The sequence below is a fragment of the Misgurnus anguillicaudatus genome, chromosome 11 (assembly GCF_027580225.2).
Source record: "Misgurnus anguillicaudatus chromosome 11, ASM2758022v2, whole genome shotgun sequence".
Taxonomy (NCBI): domain Eukaryota; kingdom Metazoa; phylum Chordata; class Actinopteri; order Cypriniformes; family Cobitidae; genus Misgurnus; species Misgurnus anguillicaudatus.
Genome location: NC_073347.2, coordinates 31894069 through 31914451, shown reverse-complemented (window position 1 = coordinate 31914451; position 20383 = coordinate 31894069). Strand labels below are relative to the sequence as shown.

Sequence of the window (20383 nt, the reverse complement as noted above, 5' to 3'; positions counted from 1 at the left end):
GAAACGTTATTGGTTATTAAAAACGGGGGGAGGGTCTTCTCGATAGTTCCGTACCGACTTCCTGTTTCAGTTAAAACGACGTCACCGCATCAAATAATGCTGTGCGTTCCAAGGCTCTCAGTGGGCCTTTATCAGTGGATTACAGTTGTTTTGTATGTAAGTTAAAAAGCCCACAGTAGTTATTGGCAATTACACAATGCGAAATAAATATTGTGTTTTTGTCTGGTAATAAAACAACACAACCCTTCATGTGGCAGCTCTCTCATAGAGCGTACGTCAAAGCGTAACGTTTAATCCCGCCCAGAGTCATCCTATTGGTAAGTGAGCACTACCTGATTTGTCCACAAAGGCTGCGACTGGTCGGGCTAGCAAACCTGTCATCCGCCCCGTTTCCCTTTCTTTGGTACCGTGACAAAACAGTGCGCTGCCTACTGGCTATTTCTCACGCCAATCAAATTGACAGCTGACACACGCGTTTCTTATTGGCCCGTTCGCCTGTCAATCTCACCTGTCTAGGTCAACCATTGCTAGTGTGTGACTGTGCGTCTGCGCCGAGAGAAGGAGGAGGGTCTTCCACTCAGTCTTTTTATTTATTTCTTTGTTAGCAGCGGAAAATAATAAGTACAGCGATATATTCTTCCAAAGGACCGCCAATGTTTCCCTTTCGAACAAGACAGAACCCTGGACCACACTGCTGAAGGTATTAAAAAGCCCGATTTAAGGGGGCGAGGATGAAGCGGCGCAATGCGGACTGCAGCAAGCTCCGACGGCCCTTAAAACGGAACCGAATCACTGAGGGGATCTACGGCAGGTACGATTCAGGGCTTCCGATGGAACCGTTATGGTTCCCGAAACAAACAAAAGGCTCCTATGTCGTTTTCTTAGTCGTCTGTGATCTCACAGAGAAGCAGTAAATCATCTGTTTGTGCTAAGCTACCGTCAACAAAGCTGGTTGGAGGCAGACAGTCGTTTGTGTAGAAATGAATAAGGTGTTGTAGGCCTCATCGCGATGATCGTACAGATGCGCTTTAAAAGAAAGAACCCGCGAAACGCTAAAGTGTCTGCGGGCTCGGGACCCAGCCGTTAACGTCAGTAACTGTCAATCATCAGTGTGATTGAAGTGACAGGTCCGTTAGTAACCGACATGAAAGCAGTGATCCATCCTGATTCGACTTTACCTCACGAGACTGCAATGGAAATAAGCGCAATTTTGTTTGCAAATCGTGCATGTGAAAGTGCAACAGATAGCGTGAAGTTTATTCAAATTATAATGCTGGAAAGCGGTTTAATCAGCATAGACCCCGACTAACTAAAGTTTGGTAACGTTACATTTCCCCTCAGAAGTAAGACAAACCATGTTTTCTCTCTTTTGGTGCATTTTGAGGTGCATTTATTTGTTAAAATACCCAGTTTCGTAACATTTGACTTGTATTGACCTAGACTAGATCATACTATCAACTGAAAAGTCAGCCTTAGTAAAAACTATTGAGAGCATAAAGCAAAAATATACTTATTTGTGCTTTAATTGAATACCCATAAATATTATGTAGCACATACATTATTATTTTAAATGAATTTAATCCTTTATACAGGGTTTCCACTGGTCATGGAATTTCTGAAAGATCATGGAATTTTAAAAGGTCTTTTCCAGACATTGAAAGTCAGGGATTATCAGTGATGTTTGTTTGTTGCTTTAAATTTTAGTTTCCATTTAACAAAACTTGTGAGGTAAGAAATACCTATTCCAGGTCCAAGCCTCTGCTGACTACAATTTAAACCGTTGTTTGTTGCCACTGTTTATTTATTTCACGGCAATTAAGCTACATTTTCATAAATAACGGTGTACACTAACACTACATTATCCAGGCTCACGGCATCCCGGACATAGGTCATGGAAATTCAGGTTTTTAGTCAGTGAAAGTCAGGGAAAAGTCAGGAAATTTGACTTGGACTGGGAACACTGTTTATACTTAAATTATTAAGATAGTAAATAGCACCTTTTGATCATCCAATGAATCTTAATCGGAGTCTTCAATTTTGTGTAATAATGTTTGTTATTATTGTTACTATTATTGTAAGTCACGCATTTTTTACTTCTTTACTAATGTTATAGTTTCCCCTGAATTGCATATTTATGTAAACGTGAAAATAAACGTGTAACCAACAAACTAGAGATGAAATAGATTAGCATGTTTGACTAATGATAGTATTTTTTGTAAGAGTACTACTCGTATTCGCACATACAAATGTAATATTTAGGATACTTTTGCAGAATAAGTGTAAAGTATCCTGTTAATAAGAGATGTAGTGGGTTGGTCTCAGTGTTTAGTAGTAACAACATAAACAAACGGCTTTCGTGGTCAACACGTAACTTTCGGTAAACTCCACTAAGAATAAATAACAACACAGTAGTTTAAACATAGTTTATTTATATAACAACTAACAAGCAAAATAAACAACACGTAGATTACCTAGGAAACAAAAACATTTGTTATTTTCGACGAGGTATTTGTTCAAGAGTTCAGTTTAGCAAGGAGGCAGACCATAAAAAAAACTGAAACTGGAAGTAAAGTTCGGATCAAAGTTATGCGTATCGTGTCACCACACGTGCGTCCGATGAAACCGTCTATAGTCAGGGACCATCTGAACCTTAGCCCAAAGCGCTGGTGTATAGAAATTTTATTCTAGAGGTTTCATGGATTTATGCATTTGCTGTTAAAATACCCCTCATTAAAGGGATAGTTCACCTAAAAAATAAATTTCTCTCACCATTTACTTACTGTCATGTTGTTACAAACCTGAAGACATTTCTTTGTTCTGATGAACGCGAAGGAAGATATTTTGCGTAATGTTCATAGCCAAACTGTTTGTGAGCCCCATTCACTTCCATAGTATTCTTTTAATACCTCAAAATATCTTCTTTCGTGTTCATCTGAACAAAGAAATTTACACAGGTTTGTTACAACATGAGAGTGAGTAATTGATGACAGATTTTTAATTTTTGGGTAAACTATCCCTTTAAACGACTCAGAAATCCGTGTCAGTTTAAGTTGTTGTGTTTATTTGTGATTTATGTGTGCTAGTGTTTTTTTTCTTCTGTTCAGCAGGTTCAGTTTTGTGAGTTTACGTGTGACATTAGTGTGTTACAGGTCACATAAGTTCTTTTATAAAGCTCACCTGTTGAAGATGCAGGTAGATGGTCACTACTTAGGGTGCCTTGTATCAGACTGAACACATACAAATAAATATACCATGCAGATAATCTGTAAAGTACTTCTCACTATGTTTGACTACATTTAAAATGATGTCCCACTGTTAGATGTGATTTCAAGTCTGCATTCGTGTAAATTTCGGGCAAGTTTTAGCCTCAAACCTTATTAGACTTAGTTTAGCATTTGTTAGCAATCTTTTTGGTTTGTGTTCATTTATTTTGTTTACTGGATTAAAGTTTTATGAAAGACTAAAATATGAGCTAAAGGTTGTTTCTGTAAATATCATACTGTTTGGTGGTTTATTTGAAGTCTACACTTTTATTTATGCCTGAAGGATATACTATCCTACACGCCTCTGAATATTTTGTTTTGCTTGGGAAAATTGCCACGTTGCAAAATTAAAGCGGGTTGTGAATTCTGTTTCATATTGACTTGAAAATGTGCGATATGTATTAATATCAGATTATGATCAAAGTGAAGCTGGGACAAATGTTTATTATGATAAATTTGTATACATGCACTGTTTCATTTTAAGAATATAATGTTCTTATTAGTGGGTGCTGTGGTGACAGAATGACAAAGCTAAACTATTATGAAATGTCATGTTTATTAAGCTGTTGTACAGAAATGAAGGCCAGGGAGCATCAGAGCGGCATTTGTGTCTTTTATTTTTGATTGGAGACCAACAATTTTTTATTTGTATTAATGTCATGTGCATGAAACATGGACATCTTTCTTTTGGATAAATTCAGCATAAACTTTGATTTAAGTTTGATCCGTTATAGGGATGCATAACGATTAATTGCGATTAATCTATACCACAATAAAAGTTTTTGTTTACATCATATATGTGTGTGAACTGTGTATAATAACTTTGTATAGATAAATGCACACACCTGCTTGTATACCTTTTAGAAATGTTTACATTTGTATATTTATGCATATAATGTATATTACCGTATATATAAATACTTAATATATATAAATATATATTTTTTATGTGTGCATATTTATTATTATACACAGTTCACACACATATATGATGTAAACAAAAACATTTATTCTGCTATAGATTAATTGCGATTAATCGTTATGCATCCCTAGCTACGAATTACATTAGCTTGTCTGTTGTTGTGTGATTTGTGTACTCAGTGAGTATGACATAAGCCCAGATCTACCAGTCCAGTGACTTTGTTTTTTTGTGTTCACACACAATAAACATGTGTGTCATCAGAAAGCTATTAATAGTATCTTCAGCACCTGTCGGATCTGCAGCACACCTGTGCTGGAAAAATGTCCAGAGCTTTTTAAATGGATAATAATCATGTTGAGCAGATGAGCTGTGATGTGAACTTTTTGTGTTTCACAAAAGGCAGTTGTTTTGTATGTGTTTTATGTAATTGGTTTATCATAATTGTGAGATTTACAATAACAACTTGTATATCCATTTTTTACTCATACACTTTAAAAAATTCTGACATGCATAAAAGTCACATCATCATTCTTTAAAAACTGCAAAATCATTTACTTGTATCCTCCTAGAAACACCTCAAACATGGCTGCGCCCAAGTATAAGGGAGTTTCCTGGCCAATAATACTTGGATAACACACCTTATCTCCTTCAATTTTAAATAACGACTAGTGTGGTAGTTGTAATATACTTATATTTTTAGAAAATATAGAAGCTAGGCTATTGATTCATTTTCTTCCCATCCGTAATGCAATCGAACTTGATTCACTGTTGGGGCCCATTAAGAAGTTAATAGTAGATGTAACAGTGCCTTAGGATACTCTGCTTGTTTTTTTACAGATCTAGAATAGAAATCTTGGACCAGTGATTGTTATCTAATCTCTCTTTCTCTCGGTATGTTTCTCAGTACGTTCCTGTACCTGAAGTTTCTGGTGGTCTGGGCGTTGGTGCTGCTGGCAGACTTTGTTTTGGAGTTTCGCTTCGAGTATCTCTGGCCCTTCTGGCTCTTCATACGCAGCGTTTACGACTCCTTTAGATATCAGGGCCTGGTGAGTGCATGCGAGAAATACTTTTAATGATCCACATAATAAATGATTAAAGAGAGAGGCCAGATATGAAAATGTTTTCATCATTTACGCCCCCCTCATGTTGATCCAAATATTGTCCAAAATTTTTTGCTTTTCTTTGATGTAGAAATAAAGTGGATGATTTATACTGACAAGCTCCAATATTTATATGGTTGGGAATTTTAATTTAAATGAGACTTGATTTGATTTATGTCTTTAATTCATTCTTATAAATCCTGCAGATATTGTTCATCTAGCATATTTATGCCGGAGAGGTTGCCCAAATAGAAATTGATTTTGCACTTCTCAGGACATAGTAAATAATGCCAATATTTTGTCCTTATTATGAACTGTAAAATGCAAAAATTGATCAGTCACACCACAGGACGATTCAGGACACATCCAACATTTAATCTAAAATAAAAAAGCATAATTTAAATATATATTAAATGAAATATCATGTCAAGAGCAATAATATGTGTCTCTGTTTGTTTCAGGCCTTCTCAGTGTTCTTTGTATGTGTGGCGTTCACTTCAGATATTATATGTCTACTCTTCATCCCCGTGCAGTGGCTTTTCTTTGCAGCCAGCACATACGTGTGGGTGCAGTACGTGTGGCACACAGGTAAGAGCAGCACACCTGTTCACAACACCCTTTCACCCTGTCATTCAAGTTCCTATCATGGTTCTTACACAGAGCCAGAAATGTATTCCTTCGAATAACAGCCCTGTGTTTAGTTTTTTTACTTTTTGGCACGAGCATCTTTATCTTTTGCTCCATCTTTGTGAAGATAGGGGAACAGTTTAAAAGTGTTCACAGTTGCCAGCTAATTTTGGACTGTAATTCTGCGCTTCGTCCATTTGCTGTTATGAGCTTGCATTATATTTTCTCTTCGTAACGCATGCAGACTGTGAGCTTGCTTGCAGCTGTACTTGTGGTTATTTCTGCTGCTGTGACAGTATAGCTTTGGATCTCGGTGTCAACAAAAGGATTTGCCTCAAATGACTCATTCATTGCTTTATTCAGAGCTGACACTTCATGTGAGAGTCGCATTTTACCACAAGCTCAAAAGAACAAAACACAAGTAGTTATATTGACTTGATGCAGTAATGGATGGTACATGTTAGGGGTGCACAAAATACTATGAGTAAGGTAGTTAAATTATGTGGCCCAAAGAGTTAAAACAATTTCACACTATTACAAATTATCAAATTTATTTATATACTGCTTTTTTGCAGTGTTGCATTGTTTGAGAAAAAAACAAACAAAGAAACCTGAACAAGTATTAAATATATAAAACAAAATACAAGGTATTATTGCAAATTTTATTGACCTCATAAAATGGGCATTTTATGACATTTACGGCGCTTTCCTATTTAATAGTATAACCTGGTAAGGTTCAGTACTACCAAGAACCTAATGCTTTTTAGTACCACCTCGGTTGAGGTTCCAAGCGAGTCGTGCTGATACTAAAACATGACTTGTAACACTGCAGATCAATTCTGATTGGTCAGAGAGAATCGTAACTACTAGGGCTGTGACGGTTGTAATAATCAGTGTTGGTGTAACGCACTACAAGTAACATGCATTACGTAATTATATCACTTTTCTGATGTAACGAGTAAAGTAACGCATTACTTAACATTTTTATAAAAGTCATAAAAACGCCTGCAAGGCCTAATGCTGAGTTTACACCAAACGCGTTTGGGGGGCAAAATCGCGTCTACCGCGCCTAGTTTGCACCTTGAACATTTTGAATGCATTCGCGCGTGTAGAGCGGAGTAGACGCGCGGAAAAAGCAAGCATTTGACGCGCGTCCGAGGCAAAATCTGCTTCTTGTGGGAGGGGCAACTGCTGTGCGAGTGTCTGTTTGCAAGATGACTGATGTTGATTGTGCATTCATCAAGAGAGTTACCAGTTTGTATTTGGTAACCTTACTATAGGGGGAAAATAAACGGCGCGGGTCGATAAACGTCACGTGACTCAAAAGTGAAGTGTGTATTACAAGTTACCAGGTTGCCCAAAGTCCTTACTGACACTCTTCCAAGCGAGGTCCTTTTTATTCCTGTCTCCTCTATAGAAAGAACAACTTGTGACATATAGGTCTGAGTGACTGCTTGAGTGAGTGACTCCGGGCGGGGCTGCCACCACAACAGCAGGCAGGCTCCTGATTGGTTAACGCGGCGCGAAATTCCGCCAAAGTTCAAATTTTTCAACTCGGGCGTCAGCGCAAATTTGCGTGAACCGCAAAATGCACAAAAGCACCATTCGCACGTACCGCACACAACGCTCAATTCGCGCCTTTCGCGCGAGCTTCACGCGCCGCGGGACCTCCTGACGCGCGTCAACGCGTCTGCACATTGACTTAATATTGAAATCACTTGCGCTTCACGCCTCTACCGCGGTTGGTGTAAACGCACCATAAAAGAGTAAGAAAAAGTTACGCAAATGTAACTTAAAAGTAACGTATGTATTCCGTTTCATGACAAGTAACTAAGTAACGGAATTAGTTACTTTTTGGGGGAGTAACATAATATTGTAATGCATTACTTTTAAAAGTAACTTTCCCCAGCACTGGTAATAATCACCGCACAACCACAATGGTGCAGTGTGACCCGCGGTGGTGTGCAAGTCACAAAAAATATATATTACAATCTCACACACGCACAGCAAGATGTCTTCATAAGATTTCGTAATGAAATATTTTAAAAAAAACATATGCACAGTGTGAGATAATTCATGCAGTGTACTTGCATGATCCCAAAGTTTCCAAGGATTTGTAGATTTTAAATAATGTATCGTCCCTTGTCATTGTCACCTACAGTATTATTGATGTAATATCTGTGCTATCTCTAGATGCTGAGAACAACATCTCCCATCGTTTCAATCATCAACCTTTGCCTTTGATTGTTCGCCTCTAGCGGTGAAAACATACATATTGTGCCTTTAATATGATAGATGACAAGGATCAAATGAAAGGGATAGTTCACCTGATTATAAAAATTCTGTCATCATTTACTCTCCCTCATGTATACATTTCTTTGCTCTGCTGAACACAAAGGAAGATATTTTGAGCAATGTTTGTAACCGTTATTGAGCACCATTGAATTTTAAAGTTTGTCCTATTATGGAAGTCAATGGTGCTTCTGTTTCCTGCTTGATTACAAATATCTTCCTTTTGTGTTTAGCAGAACAGAGAAATGTATACAGATTTATAACTTGAAGGTAAGTATGATGACAGACATTAAATGATTATATACTTACTTAAAAAAATCGCTTCCTGCTCATTTACTACTCTCAAACAAAAAGGCAGTACAACAAACACTATCAATTATGAAATGTACAGTACGTACAGTACAGCAGGCTCATTATTACTGTAACTCACTGCTGTACTGATTTTGATGCCATCTTTAATTTCCTCTCTCCTCTTTGATCTCTCTACAGAAAGAGGGGTCTGCCTCCCCACTGTGTCACTGTGGATACTTTTTGTTTATATTGAGGCAGCTATCAGATTTAAAGATTTGAAACACTTCCACGTGGACCTCTGTCGTCCGTTTGCAGCGCACTGTATGTCATTTTCCACAATCCCTCTTTATATCCACAAATAATGATGTTGATTCATAAATAATAAATGCATTTCTGCTCAATCTGTTCAGGTTATTAAAATAAGTTATGTAACGTAAAGCATCTGATAGGTGTGTCACTAGTGAGATACGTGGCAGGGATTGAAGTGTGTTAGTCATGTTGTTATTGCTGTGACTAATAAATCTGCTTCACTGCCCCTCATCTGACATCTGAGTTTGCATCTGTAAATCCTGCATTCATACACAATCACAACATTTACATGGATTCTTTTAGCGAATTTCCAAAGCAAATTACAAGTGAGAGATCATTCAACATTTTGACAAAATACACTAATCATCTTGTTAAAGGGTACTCCTACAAATGTCATGGTTTTAAAAAAAACTTGAAAAAAGTATACATTACAAACATTAGAAATGCGAATGTTCTTGTGACAACATTTCTTAACACGTCTTGGCTGTCATTCACTGGCACAAACAATGCAAATCATCTTTCTTGTGTTGTGTGCAGTATTGGATATCCTGTGGTGACGCTGGGCTTCGGTTTTAAGAGTTATGTCAGTTATAAGATGCGTCTGCGGAAACAGAAGGAAGTGCAGAAAGAGAACGAGTTCTACATGCAGCTGTTGCAGCAGGCGCTACCTCCAGAGCAACAGCTCATACAGAGACAAGAGAGAGAGGCTGAGGAAGGTAAGGCGGGATGAAGGGATGAGTTGATGCAACGTTGCATACTGTGTGCTGTTTCTAGAGCTGCAACAACTAATCGATACAATCAATAAAAACCGATTATGACATTCGTTGTCAACGAATGTCGCAAGCATGTGAAAGTTGCGCGACCTTATTTCATCAATTGCGCTGAAATATCAAAGAAAGCTCTAACATGTACATGTACAAAACAATGTGCAGCATGTTTACTTACAACACAAGCAGGGGACTCTGACATTATATTAGTTCGCATCCATATAAACTTGTCATTACTCCCGCTCGCGTTGAAATGACAGCATAGAGACTCACCCACAGTCTCCAAAGACCATCACCTCAAGTATTCAAGACGGAAGCGGCCAAAAGTGGACAATAGTGAGGGGGAAATCCAGGTTTTTATTACTGTAACAATGCATGTATATCACCACTTTCATATTATAATGGCTTATTTATTAATAAGTCTTAATATTCATCTAGGTCCAAAGATGAAGATTAAAATAAGTTTATTAATCTGTGGCAAGACTTACTTTTTACTTTATTTTGTTATTTGACATTTTTACATTTAAAGATGTTTTACCATTTAAAAGCTGCACAAACATTTTTATTTAAGGCTTATAATATCTAAATAAAAAAAAAATTATTGGTAAAACAAACTGTAGTAGTGTATGGCTTTTGCACTTTTAAAGTACACTTCTAACCTGAATACCCTAATTTAGTGCCTTATTTAGCTATAATATGTAAAAACATAATTTTTAAATGAAATATTTATATTTTATCCGATTAGTCGACAAAATGATCGGCCGATTAATCGATTATAAAAATAATCGTTAGTTGCAGCCCTAGCTGTTTCCTAAAGAAACAGTTCTTCCAAAAATGACAATTCTGTCTGTGCCCTCATTTCAGTCATTCCATGCCTGTCTGTGCTTGTTTTTTTTTGTGAAACTCCAGAAGAAAAATGTATAATGCGACTCTTTTTCACATGACATTACAAAAAGGACAAAAACAAAGACTTGTATATTCTTATACACATCATCAGTGGTCGTTGTCACTAATGTTCACCAGGTCTTAAAGGGCACATATTATGTAAAATCCCCTTTTACTTCCCCATTAAACCAAAGCGGTCTCATAAGGGGGCGTGTACACCAATGCGTTTACACCAGTGGCCCACGTATGTTTTCAATTGTTTCCAATGAAAGCTTCACGCTTTTCAGCAGCTTGCTTTTTTGAGCTGAGCGCCCATAGTTCAGGACTAACGATTTTGGACAAATATGATGTTATTTAATGTTAAACTATGTGGCTGGCGCGACTGGGATTTGAGCAGCGTGCAGAGTCACAGCGGTCAGGCGCCGCCAGTGTGCATACATTCATAGGAAATAATGTGTTTTGTTTTTAGATTCATGGTGCGGCGCTTCTCGGCCGGTGTGCGATCCCTTTTAGACATGCTATTTTGATCATTGTTAATGTGACATCACACTAATAAAGCCCCGCCCACGGCCACTGACTGACAGGTTAATTTTACATTTTTATGTTTGTTAGCACGTTGTAGCGCTAATGCGGCTAAATATACTATTGTCTCAGACTGAATTCACAGGAATCAGATAGAATCAGATTTTAACCAAAGGTGCTACCTGTCTGTTGATAAGGGAGTGAGGAGCTGTCGGTCATTTGCATTTAAAGGTACACATATAAAAACAGCGCTGTTTTACTCGCACTCACATATGGGAATTTTGGACATGCTATAAAAAATGATCTGAAACGTCACTTACACATCTATGCACACCTGAGACTTATATTACATCTCGTAAAAATTGGCATAATTTGTGGCTTTAATTAAACCTGAATGTTTTAAGGTCACTTTGTTGCTGCAAGTTGTTGTTAGCATATTTCGGTTATATTATTGGTTAAAATGTCTCTCTCTTTCTCAAGCAGCAGCATCTAAAGGATTAAACGATGTAGACTCTCCAACTGTGGCACAGAACGGCTCCGCAGGCGGGAAAAAACCCTCGTCCAACACTTTACCAGAACTGGAATATAGAGAGAAAGAACGAGGCAAGAACGAGTCGAAAAAACAACACAACAACCACAATCAGAACCATCACAGCAGCACCAGCAGCAGCATCTTACCATCGGTGGACAGTAAAGCTCAGGAGATTGAGTACATGGAGAACCACGTGAACAGTAAGAGACTGAGCAGCTCAGATCTGCTGGGCAGCACTGAGAACCTGCTGAAGGATGAACACTCTTCATCTTCCTCATCTTCCTCGTCCTCCAATTCCAACAAAAATTACAAAAACGCTAGCGGAGGTGGCGGGAGCTCATCGCCCCGAGGGCACGGAACGGCAAACGGAAGCGTGCCGTCCAACTCCGGGCCCTCGTCGTCAAATAAGGGGGATAAGAAACAGAAATTTGGAGGAGGAAAGAACTCAGCATCCAACAGAGACCCTGTGGAGAACTGCATTCCCAACAATCAGCTGAGCAAACCTGAGGCGCTTGTCAGGTAAGTGTCGCACATCAAAACATGGAAACTGCAGGTGTTGTGTTTGACGGCATGTACAAAAGCGCTTGCATTTTGTCTCCAGATTAGATCGAGTGTTTACCCACTCTTTCAGGGTTCCCACGGGTCCTTGAAATCCTTGAAAGTTTGTGAATCTGGGGGGAAAATTCAAGGCCCTGGAAAGTTTTTGAAAATAATACATGCATAGATACAGGTCATTGAAAGTGCTTGAATCTGTTTTATGCAACAAGTTTTTTGGAAAAAAAATCCATATTATTCCCTGTGTAGTGTAGGAGAATATCATACAAATTCTAGACTTTTTAAGCACACGTGCTAAACTTTTCGCTATAATGCTTATATCTTCTGTATGCGAATGTTGATTCATACCAAAATGCTTTTTTGCATAATTGTGTTTGACACATGAAAACGTCTTGGGTTACGTATGAAACTGTTGTTCCCTAAGAAGGGAACCAGACGCTGAGTCTCCCTTGCCAAACTTCCTGCGTCCCTGTAACGCCATCTTTGGCAATATTTCAGATAGCGATATACTTCCTGACTCCCGCATCACCCTGTCTTTGTCGTTAAGCCTCACCATTGGTTGAATTTGATATGCACATTCAGACGCCCTTACCCCTGGATGTGTCTCCATATTGTCACCATAGTGACGCAGCGCAAGTTCCCTCGAAAGGGAACTGTAACAATGTATCTTAAAAGGTAACACGATGTAACCTTGTTCTCACTTGAAATGTGTCCCCACATTTAGTCCTTGAATTTGAGGATATTGGACCTCGAAAGTCCTTGAATGGGTTAATTAGATAATCAGTTTTCAATTGTAAAATAATTGTTATAATAACCTTTTCTCTTTCGGACAGAATTAGGTCCCATTAATTTGGGTGCCATTTTATTCTCAAAGCATCTGCAGCTTATGTATTTATGTAACTTTAAATTAGATCGTTTAGCACTTTATTAATCACAATATTGATTTTAATTTTATTAATTGTGTATCCCAATCATGATCCCAAACATGCTATCTAGGTAGGCAGCTCACTTTGTTTTTAGGCACGACTGTTTTTATCGATCACTTTAATCCGAGTGACTCATGTGTTTGTTTATCAGGCTGGAGCAGGATGTTAAAAAGCTAAAAGCAGACCTGCAGGCAAGCAGACAGACCGAACAGGATCTGCGCAGTCAGCTGGGCTCTCTGGGCAGCTCTGAACGCAGCATACGCTCTGAGCTCGGACAGCTGCGACAGGAGAACGAGCTGCTTCAGAATAAGTGAGACATCCATTTTTTTTCCATAACAAAGGCTGGGAAGGTACCTGCGTTAATGCAAACTCTGTGTGTTTGTGCGCGCAGGCTACATAACGCTGTGCAGGCGAAGCAGAAGGATAAGCAGACGGTGGGGCAGTTAGAAAAGCGCTTGAAGGCCGAGCAGGAGGCTCGCGCGGCAGCAGAGAAACTGTTAGCGGAGGAGAAGAAACGCAAGAAACTTGAGGAAGCCACGGCGGCCCGTGCGGTCGCCCTCGCTGCCGCAACCAGGTGCTTTATGGATGCTAACCATCCTTGTTTCAATACGATATGCATTAATACATGAAGAGTTTCGTTGCAAAACGAGATAAATCCATTTTTTAACATTTTTGTCAAAAAATGTTTATTAATATGTTATCATGTTATTATTTTGTTTTATGGTGCTACTTAGCTGTATTTTTTAAGTTATGAAGGTTTAAATCAAAACAAACCAACTGCAGTTGAATTGAAATTAATTGGAATGCACAACCAAAAAACGAGATTTCTGAACAATTAACAAAACGGTGGTTATCTCGTTTTGCAACGAAACTCTTCACATGTACTTTCTTATTCTGCATAGTTTTCCTTTTTTTTTCAATGTTAATGCATCAAACAAATTTGTGTGTCAGAGGTGAGTGCACAGAGTCTCTTAGAAGGAGGATTTCGGAGCTGGAGACGGAGTGTAAGAAGCTCACGCTGGACATTAAGGTGAAAGAGGATCAAATCAGAGAGCTGGAGCTCAAAGTCCAAGTGAGGAAAAGTTCCTGTGTTTAGAATCCTCATTAACTTCTCACCTTAAGCATTTCCAACATACAGTACATTAACCGTCTCCTGCTCGCTCTTTCTGTCACGTCTCTCTAGGAACTGCATAAATATAAGGAAAATGAGAAGGACACAGAGGTTTTGATGTCGGCACTTTCAGCGATGCAGGATAAAACACAGCACTTGGAAAATAGCCTCAGCGCTGAGACCCGGATCAAGCTGGACCTGTTTTCTGCACTCGGAGATGCCAAGAGACAGCTGGAGATTGCACAAGGTCTGACATCCACCATACACACACACACAGACTTTAAAGGGATAGTTTAGCCAAAAATGAAAATGATCCCTTGATTTACTCACCCTCAAGCCTTCCTCGATGTATATGATAATTTTTTTTAAACTTACACAATCGGGATATATTAGAAAATGTCCTGACTGTTCTGAGATATATATAATGATAATGAATGGTACTTTGGATTTGAAGCCCATAAAGTGCATCCATTCTTCACGGAAGTAATCCACATGACCCATGGGATTAATAAAGGCGTTCTGAAGGCAATCAATGCGATTTTGTACGAAAAATGTACTAACTCAAATAATAAGCTTCTAACCGACAGGCATTCACAAGAGTTTTTACTGTAGGATGTAGCAAATGAGACATAGTGGAGATGAGATGCTACGTCATGCGCTGGAAACAAACTCTCTCATGTACCCATGTCAGTCGTTGGATGGAATTTTTCAGGCTTCAAATCAAAAGCACCATTTACAACCATTATAATGCATGGATCAACTTAACTCTGATTGTGTTTGTCTGAAAAAAGCTAATCATATACGTCAAGGACGACTTCAGGGTGAGTAAATCATAGGGTAAATTTAATTTTTGATCCTTTAGCCCAGGGGTCTCCAACCTTTTTGTGAACAAGGGCTACCACAATGGATAAAACAATCTGGAGGGCTTCTTTTTAATATTTGTCTACTCAAACCGTTTTGTTTAACTTGTTGATATGTTTTATTATTGTTTAAAATGTTAACATACTTAAAAGGAGCCAAGATAATATAAAAAATATGCAATAAATAAATATTACAGTTGAGATTATTAATAGAGTGATTTGGTGGGCACCTCACAGACTCTGGCACCACAGGCACCATGTTGGAGACCACTGCTTTAGACCATCTCCACGGGTCCTTGAAATCTTTGAAAGTTTATGAATCTGGGGGAAAAATTCAAAGCCCTGAGAAGTTTTAGAAAATATACATACATAGATACAGATCATTGAAAGTGCTTGAATCTATTTTATGCAAGGAGTTTTCTGGAAAAATTTCCATATTATTCCCTGTGTAGTGTAGGATAATATCATAAAAATTCTAGACTTTTTAAGCACACGTGCTAAACTGTTCACTTTAAATGCTTATATCTTCTGTATGTGAATGTTGATACCAAAATGATTTTTTTCCATAGTTGTGTTTGACACATGAAAACGTCTCTGGTTACGTATGTAACTGTTGATCCCTTAGAAGGGAATGAGACGTTGCGTCTCCCTTGCCATACTTCCTGCATCCCTGTAACGCCGTCTTTGGCAATATTTCAGATAGCAATATACTTCCTGGCTCCTGCGTCACCCTGTCTTTGTCGTTAAGCCTCATCATTGGTTGAATTTGATAAACACATTCAGACACACTTACCCCTGGAGGCGTCCCCAAAATGTCACCGCAGTGACGCAGCGCGAGTTCCCTCGAAAGGGAACTGTAACAATGTATCTTAAAAGGTAACACGATGTAACATTGTTCTCACTTGAAATGTGTCCCCACATTTAGTTCAATTCAATTCAGTTTTATTTATATAGCGCTTTTCACAATTGTTAATTGTTGCAAAGCAGCTTTACATGAGTAAATGTAGGTGAGAACACAGAAAATCAATAGATAATATAAGAAGTAGAATATTGCGGCTAAGGATAAACCGTAAAGCGAGCGTAGTAATAATGTAACGTATACAGTGAAGTGCTAAGTTAAGCCAAAGTTGGCTGACTCTCCCGGGGACGAAAAAGCCCCACTCCTAAAAGGACAAAAAACCCTTTGGGAGAAATTTATATATATATATAACACGGTAGGGATAGGAAGCGGGTAAGCAGATTAAACTGGTTCATCCGGTGGTCGTTGGACGTGCATCGGCTGGGCATCAGTAGATCAGTGGTGCGGTGACCTTCACAGCAGCAGGAACTGGGTCTGTTTGTCTCATTGTCCTCGGGGTCAAGGACGAGACAGGGAGAGAAAAACAGAATTCTATTAACGTAGGGGCCGTTCGCATGTAATTCAAGTGTCATACAGTATTGTGGTTTAATATTCGCTCGGTTCCAGACAGGCTACCTATTGCGGCAATAGTATATTACCCAGATGAGGTATGTGAGTGCTTTGTTCTAGTCAAAATAACTATTGCGGGATAGTTACATTTACTGGACATTTTATGGGAATGCTTTGTTAAAGAAGAATGTCTTAAAGACATTATACAATATTCCATTTTCTTAAAAGAAAAATCCAAATAATTTACTCACCACCATGTCATCCAAAATGTTGATGTCTGTCTTTGTTCAGTCGAGAAGAAATTATGTCAAAAGTTCTTCATAATACTTAACTTAACACTTAACAGTTTTTTTCAACAGAGTTTCAAAGGACTATAAACAATCCCAAACGAGGCACAAGGGTCTTATATAGCGAAACGATTGTCATTCTTGACAAGAAAAATAAAAAATATCCACTTTTAAACCACAACTTCTCGTCTAGATCTGGTCCAGCGTGACCTAACGTAAATGCGTAGTGACGTAGGGAGGTCACGTGTTACATATATAAAACGCACATTTGCGGACCATTGTAAACAATAAACTGACACAAAGACATTAATTAGTATCAGTTGACATACAACAACGTAGGAACGGTCCTCTTTCAACACATTTGTAAACACTGGGGCGGAGTTTCGCGTTCGTCCTCTGTGACCTCTTGACGTCATGACGTACTGCGTGGGGTCACGCTGGCGCATCACGACCGGATCTAGACGAGAAGTTGTGGTTTAAAAGTGGATACACTTATGCCTCGTTTGGGATTGTTTATAGTCATTTGAAACTCCGTTGAAAAAACTGTTAAGTGTTGAGTCAAGTATGAAATGTTGGGCTCTACCAAAGTCCATCAAAATGAGAAAAATCATGCAATGTTCTCCTAAAAAAACAATACTTCTTCTCGACTGAACAAAGAAAGACATCAACATTTTGGATGACATGGTGGTGAGTAAATTATCTGGATTTTTATTTTAAGAAAATGGAATATTCCTTTAAGTTTAGCTTTAAATTGATCGACTGTGTCTGATACTCGAACATTATTTGGTAAATCATTCCAGAGCTTAGGGGCTAAGTAGGAAAAGGATCTACCAGCTTTAGACACTATTCTAGACACTATTCTAGGGATAATTAAGTTACCAGAATTTTGTGATCGCAGTTTACGTGGTGGATTGTATTCTGATAGTAATTCTTGAATATATGAGGGTGCTAGGCCATTTAAGGCTTTGTAGGTGATTAGTAGTATTTTAAATTGTATGCAATATTTAACTGGTAGCCAGTGTAAAGATGCCAGAATTGGACTAATGTGGTCATACTTTTTAGTCCTTGAATTTGAGGGTATTAGACCTAGAAAATCCTTGAAAGGTTGTTGAATTTGAAGTTAACTAAGGTGTGGGAACCCTTGTGTCTTCTTTTGTGTTTAATGGTTTTGATTTTAGGATTAACAATTTTCTTACAACTTTTTAAAATAATATTTTCCTTAAAGTAGTCCAATCCAAGTCTCACTCTTAACTAGTAGTTTGCCAAATAAAAAATACACTAAATGCTTTTCTCCGTGTTTCTTCTATTCAGGTCAGATCCTACAGAAAGACCAGGAGATTAAAGATCTAAAGCAGAAGATCGCAGAGGTGATGGCCGTCATGCCCAGCGTGGTGTATTCAGCAGACACGGGCAGCATGACCCCAGTTACGCCCCATTACTCCTCCAAGTTCATGGACACCAGTCCATCAGGACTGGACCCGAACGCATCCGTTTACCAGCCCCTGAAAAAATGAATGCTCGTTTCCCACCACAACAGACCTCCACTCATTCTTTCATACACACACACACAAACAAACAGACAGACACACACGCACACATACACGCACAGTGTTCTCTGGTTGTTTTTTTTCCTCCATAGGCCCAGATTCAGTTCATCTTTGGCATGTCTGTGGCTCAGATTGTTTTTTTCGTCTTCTAATACTACAGCTTCTTTCCTGGGCAGAAGGATGTTGTATTGTGTGACTGTATTTGTTGTAGTAAAAAACAAAAGACAAAAAAGAAAAAGGAGGCTTTTAAGGGACATCACACGTCGAGTAGGAAACTGCTGTTTCTTTTCTCTTGTAAATGTTTAGAAACCTCACAGAAGTTGGTGAGTATCTTCCCTCAGTCAAGTTCAGAGATCACTTCACCTCCATGTTGGTTTTTTATTTTTTGCTTTTTTGGATGGGAGGGGGGAGAAAGCTGGACCCCAAGTGTAAGATCCGTTGTCCCAGGTGCTCTAACCCATACAAGAGGTCAGCCGAAAGATATTTTTACTTAAGAATGTCACCATCTAAGATGCCAAGAATGTAATGAGAACTATTTAACAAAAATAATAATTTGCGTAATGCAACTAAATTGATCTGACAATTCCCAGTCTTTAATGACTTGTTTGGCAGACGCATCGTATGTAAATTGGTGTTTGTTTCTGATCAAGCCAAGCTGCGACGTAACAAACCACATGCAAACGACCCCTAACTAGTCTTATTTTTGTAATCACTATTGAAAGATAATCAGTGCCTTCATACGGGACCTCATTGGTGCACCTCAAAGATCTCTTCCCCTCTGCCATGCCTCAACTAGCCAACCTGGTCACCAAACACCGGTTTGACGGCTCTGCTTCTGTTTGATCCTCTTACAAGCCTTGTGAATTCGGTCATTTGTTTACATTTATTTATTTATCCAGCGTTGCACTATTGCGTTGTTGACTTCAAGCTCGTAAGGGAATATGTAAAGTATGAAAACGCACGACACTCTCTTCCCCCTTATTTTCTTATTGTGTTGGCCATCTTGCAGTATCAGATGTGTAGTCCAGTGCCAATGTAGTAAGGCTGTAATTTAGTTGAATAAGGAAAGTGTTTCAGACCCATCTGGTTACTGGCTGGTCCAATGATCGAAGCTAGAGGAACGTATTATTGTTATTATTATATGGTTTTTGTCTCGTTGGCAGAGAAATACTCAGTTGTGCCACTTGATGGCGCCAGTGCGAAAAGTATACACTCTCAACCTTAGTCCAAAACTCAAAAGTGTTTTCATTGGAATATTTACGGTCACTGTGGAAATGAATAGAGAGCTAGACTTGAAGTATTACTGGGCTAATGGACAAGCAAACCTACTGATTTGTGTTTAAAGCTAACAAGATTTCTGAGCTCAACCCAGTTCCTTATAACGATCACGGCACCACAAATCTTAACCGGTCAGCTTAAGGTTCTGGTCCGGGTGGTTTGGGTGGGGCGGGGTTACTGTGTTAGTATTGATTTTTGATGGGTGGGTGGGGTTGGGGGTAGACAGAGTCAGTCCTATGTGGTATTGTAGTTCTCCAAGATGGTTGTTGTTTTCGGTGTCTGTGTTTTTCAAACTATGATGTGATGGAGGACGTAAAGTTTGCGATGTTCAAGTGGTTTAAATGAAAGAGGGAAAAAAGAAAGTTATTCTGTTTATTTGCCCACTGTCATTTCTCTCTTTTCTGTCTGTTTGTCAGCCAGAATTTTGGCTGCGTTCTCGGTCTCTGTGAGGTTTCAAGTAATAAAAGTTTTTTTCTGGCATTGCTTTTCTGTGTTCTGCTCATTTATTGTTGTGAGGACTGATATCTTTGACAAAACTGAACTGAAAACAGACTAAAGTGTGGTATAACCATGAGGTTATTTTCTTTGGTGAAATGCAGTGGCAGCCAGTGACTTCTTTTTTCGAGGGCGCACGACGCGAAATTCGTCACAACATGCCGTCATGTGTGTGGTTTGTAATTTCAAAATATGTGTTTTGCGCATCGAGTGAACATGTGTGCATCACGTGTTTTGTCAAAATAAGTGCCTGCTGCAGACGCATCTAAAGGGTTAATGATAAAAGAGACGCTCGCGTTTGCCAGATACTCGCATAATCTCATGCGTAATCAGAGTTTAGTGTTAATGGAGTGTCTTGCGTGTAGTTTGTGAACGTGAGCGTCTCTTTTATCATAAACGGTTTTGG

The 20383-nt window shown here is 38.8% G+C and overlaps 1 protein-coding gene across 2 annotated transcripts; it reads left to right on the top strand.

Moving 5' to 3' along the window:
- Positions 1-512: 512 nt before the first annotated feature.
- maco1b (macoilin 1b) lies at positions 513-19962 on the top strand. 2 transcript variants are annotated; one of them, XM_073873549.1, is made up of 11 exons: positions 513-811; positions 5090-5231; positions 5747-5873; positions 8694-8820; positions 9345-9520; positions 11462-12029; positions 13143-13301; positions 13383-13565; positions 13943-14063; positions 14175-14349; positions 17969-19962. In XM_073873549.1, the coding sequence occupies exons 1-11, from the start codon at positions 732-734 to the stop codon at positions 18169-18171; spliced, it is 2061 nt and encodes a 686-aa protein (XP_073729650.1). In that variant the 5' UTR covers positions 513-731; the 3' UTR covers positions 18172-19962. The 2 variants fall into 2 exon arrangements, with proteins under 2 accessions (XP_073729650.1, XP_073729649.1); XM_073873548.1 differs by having other exon boundaries at positions 11459-12029.
- The last annotated feature ends 421 nt before the right edge of the window (positions 19963-20383 follow it).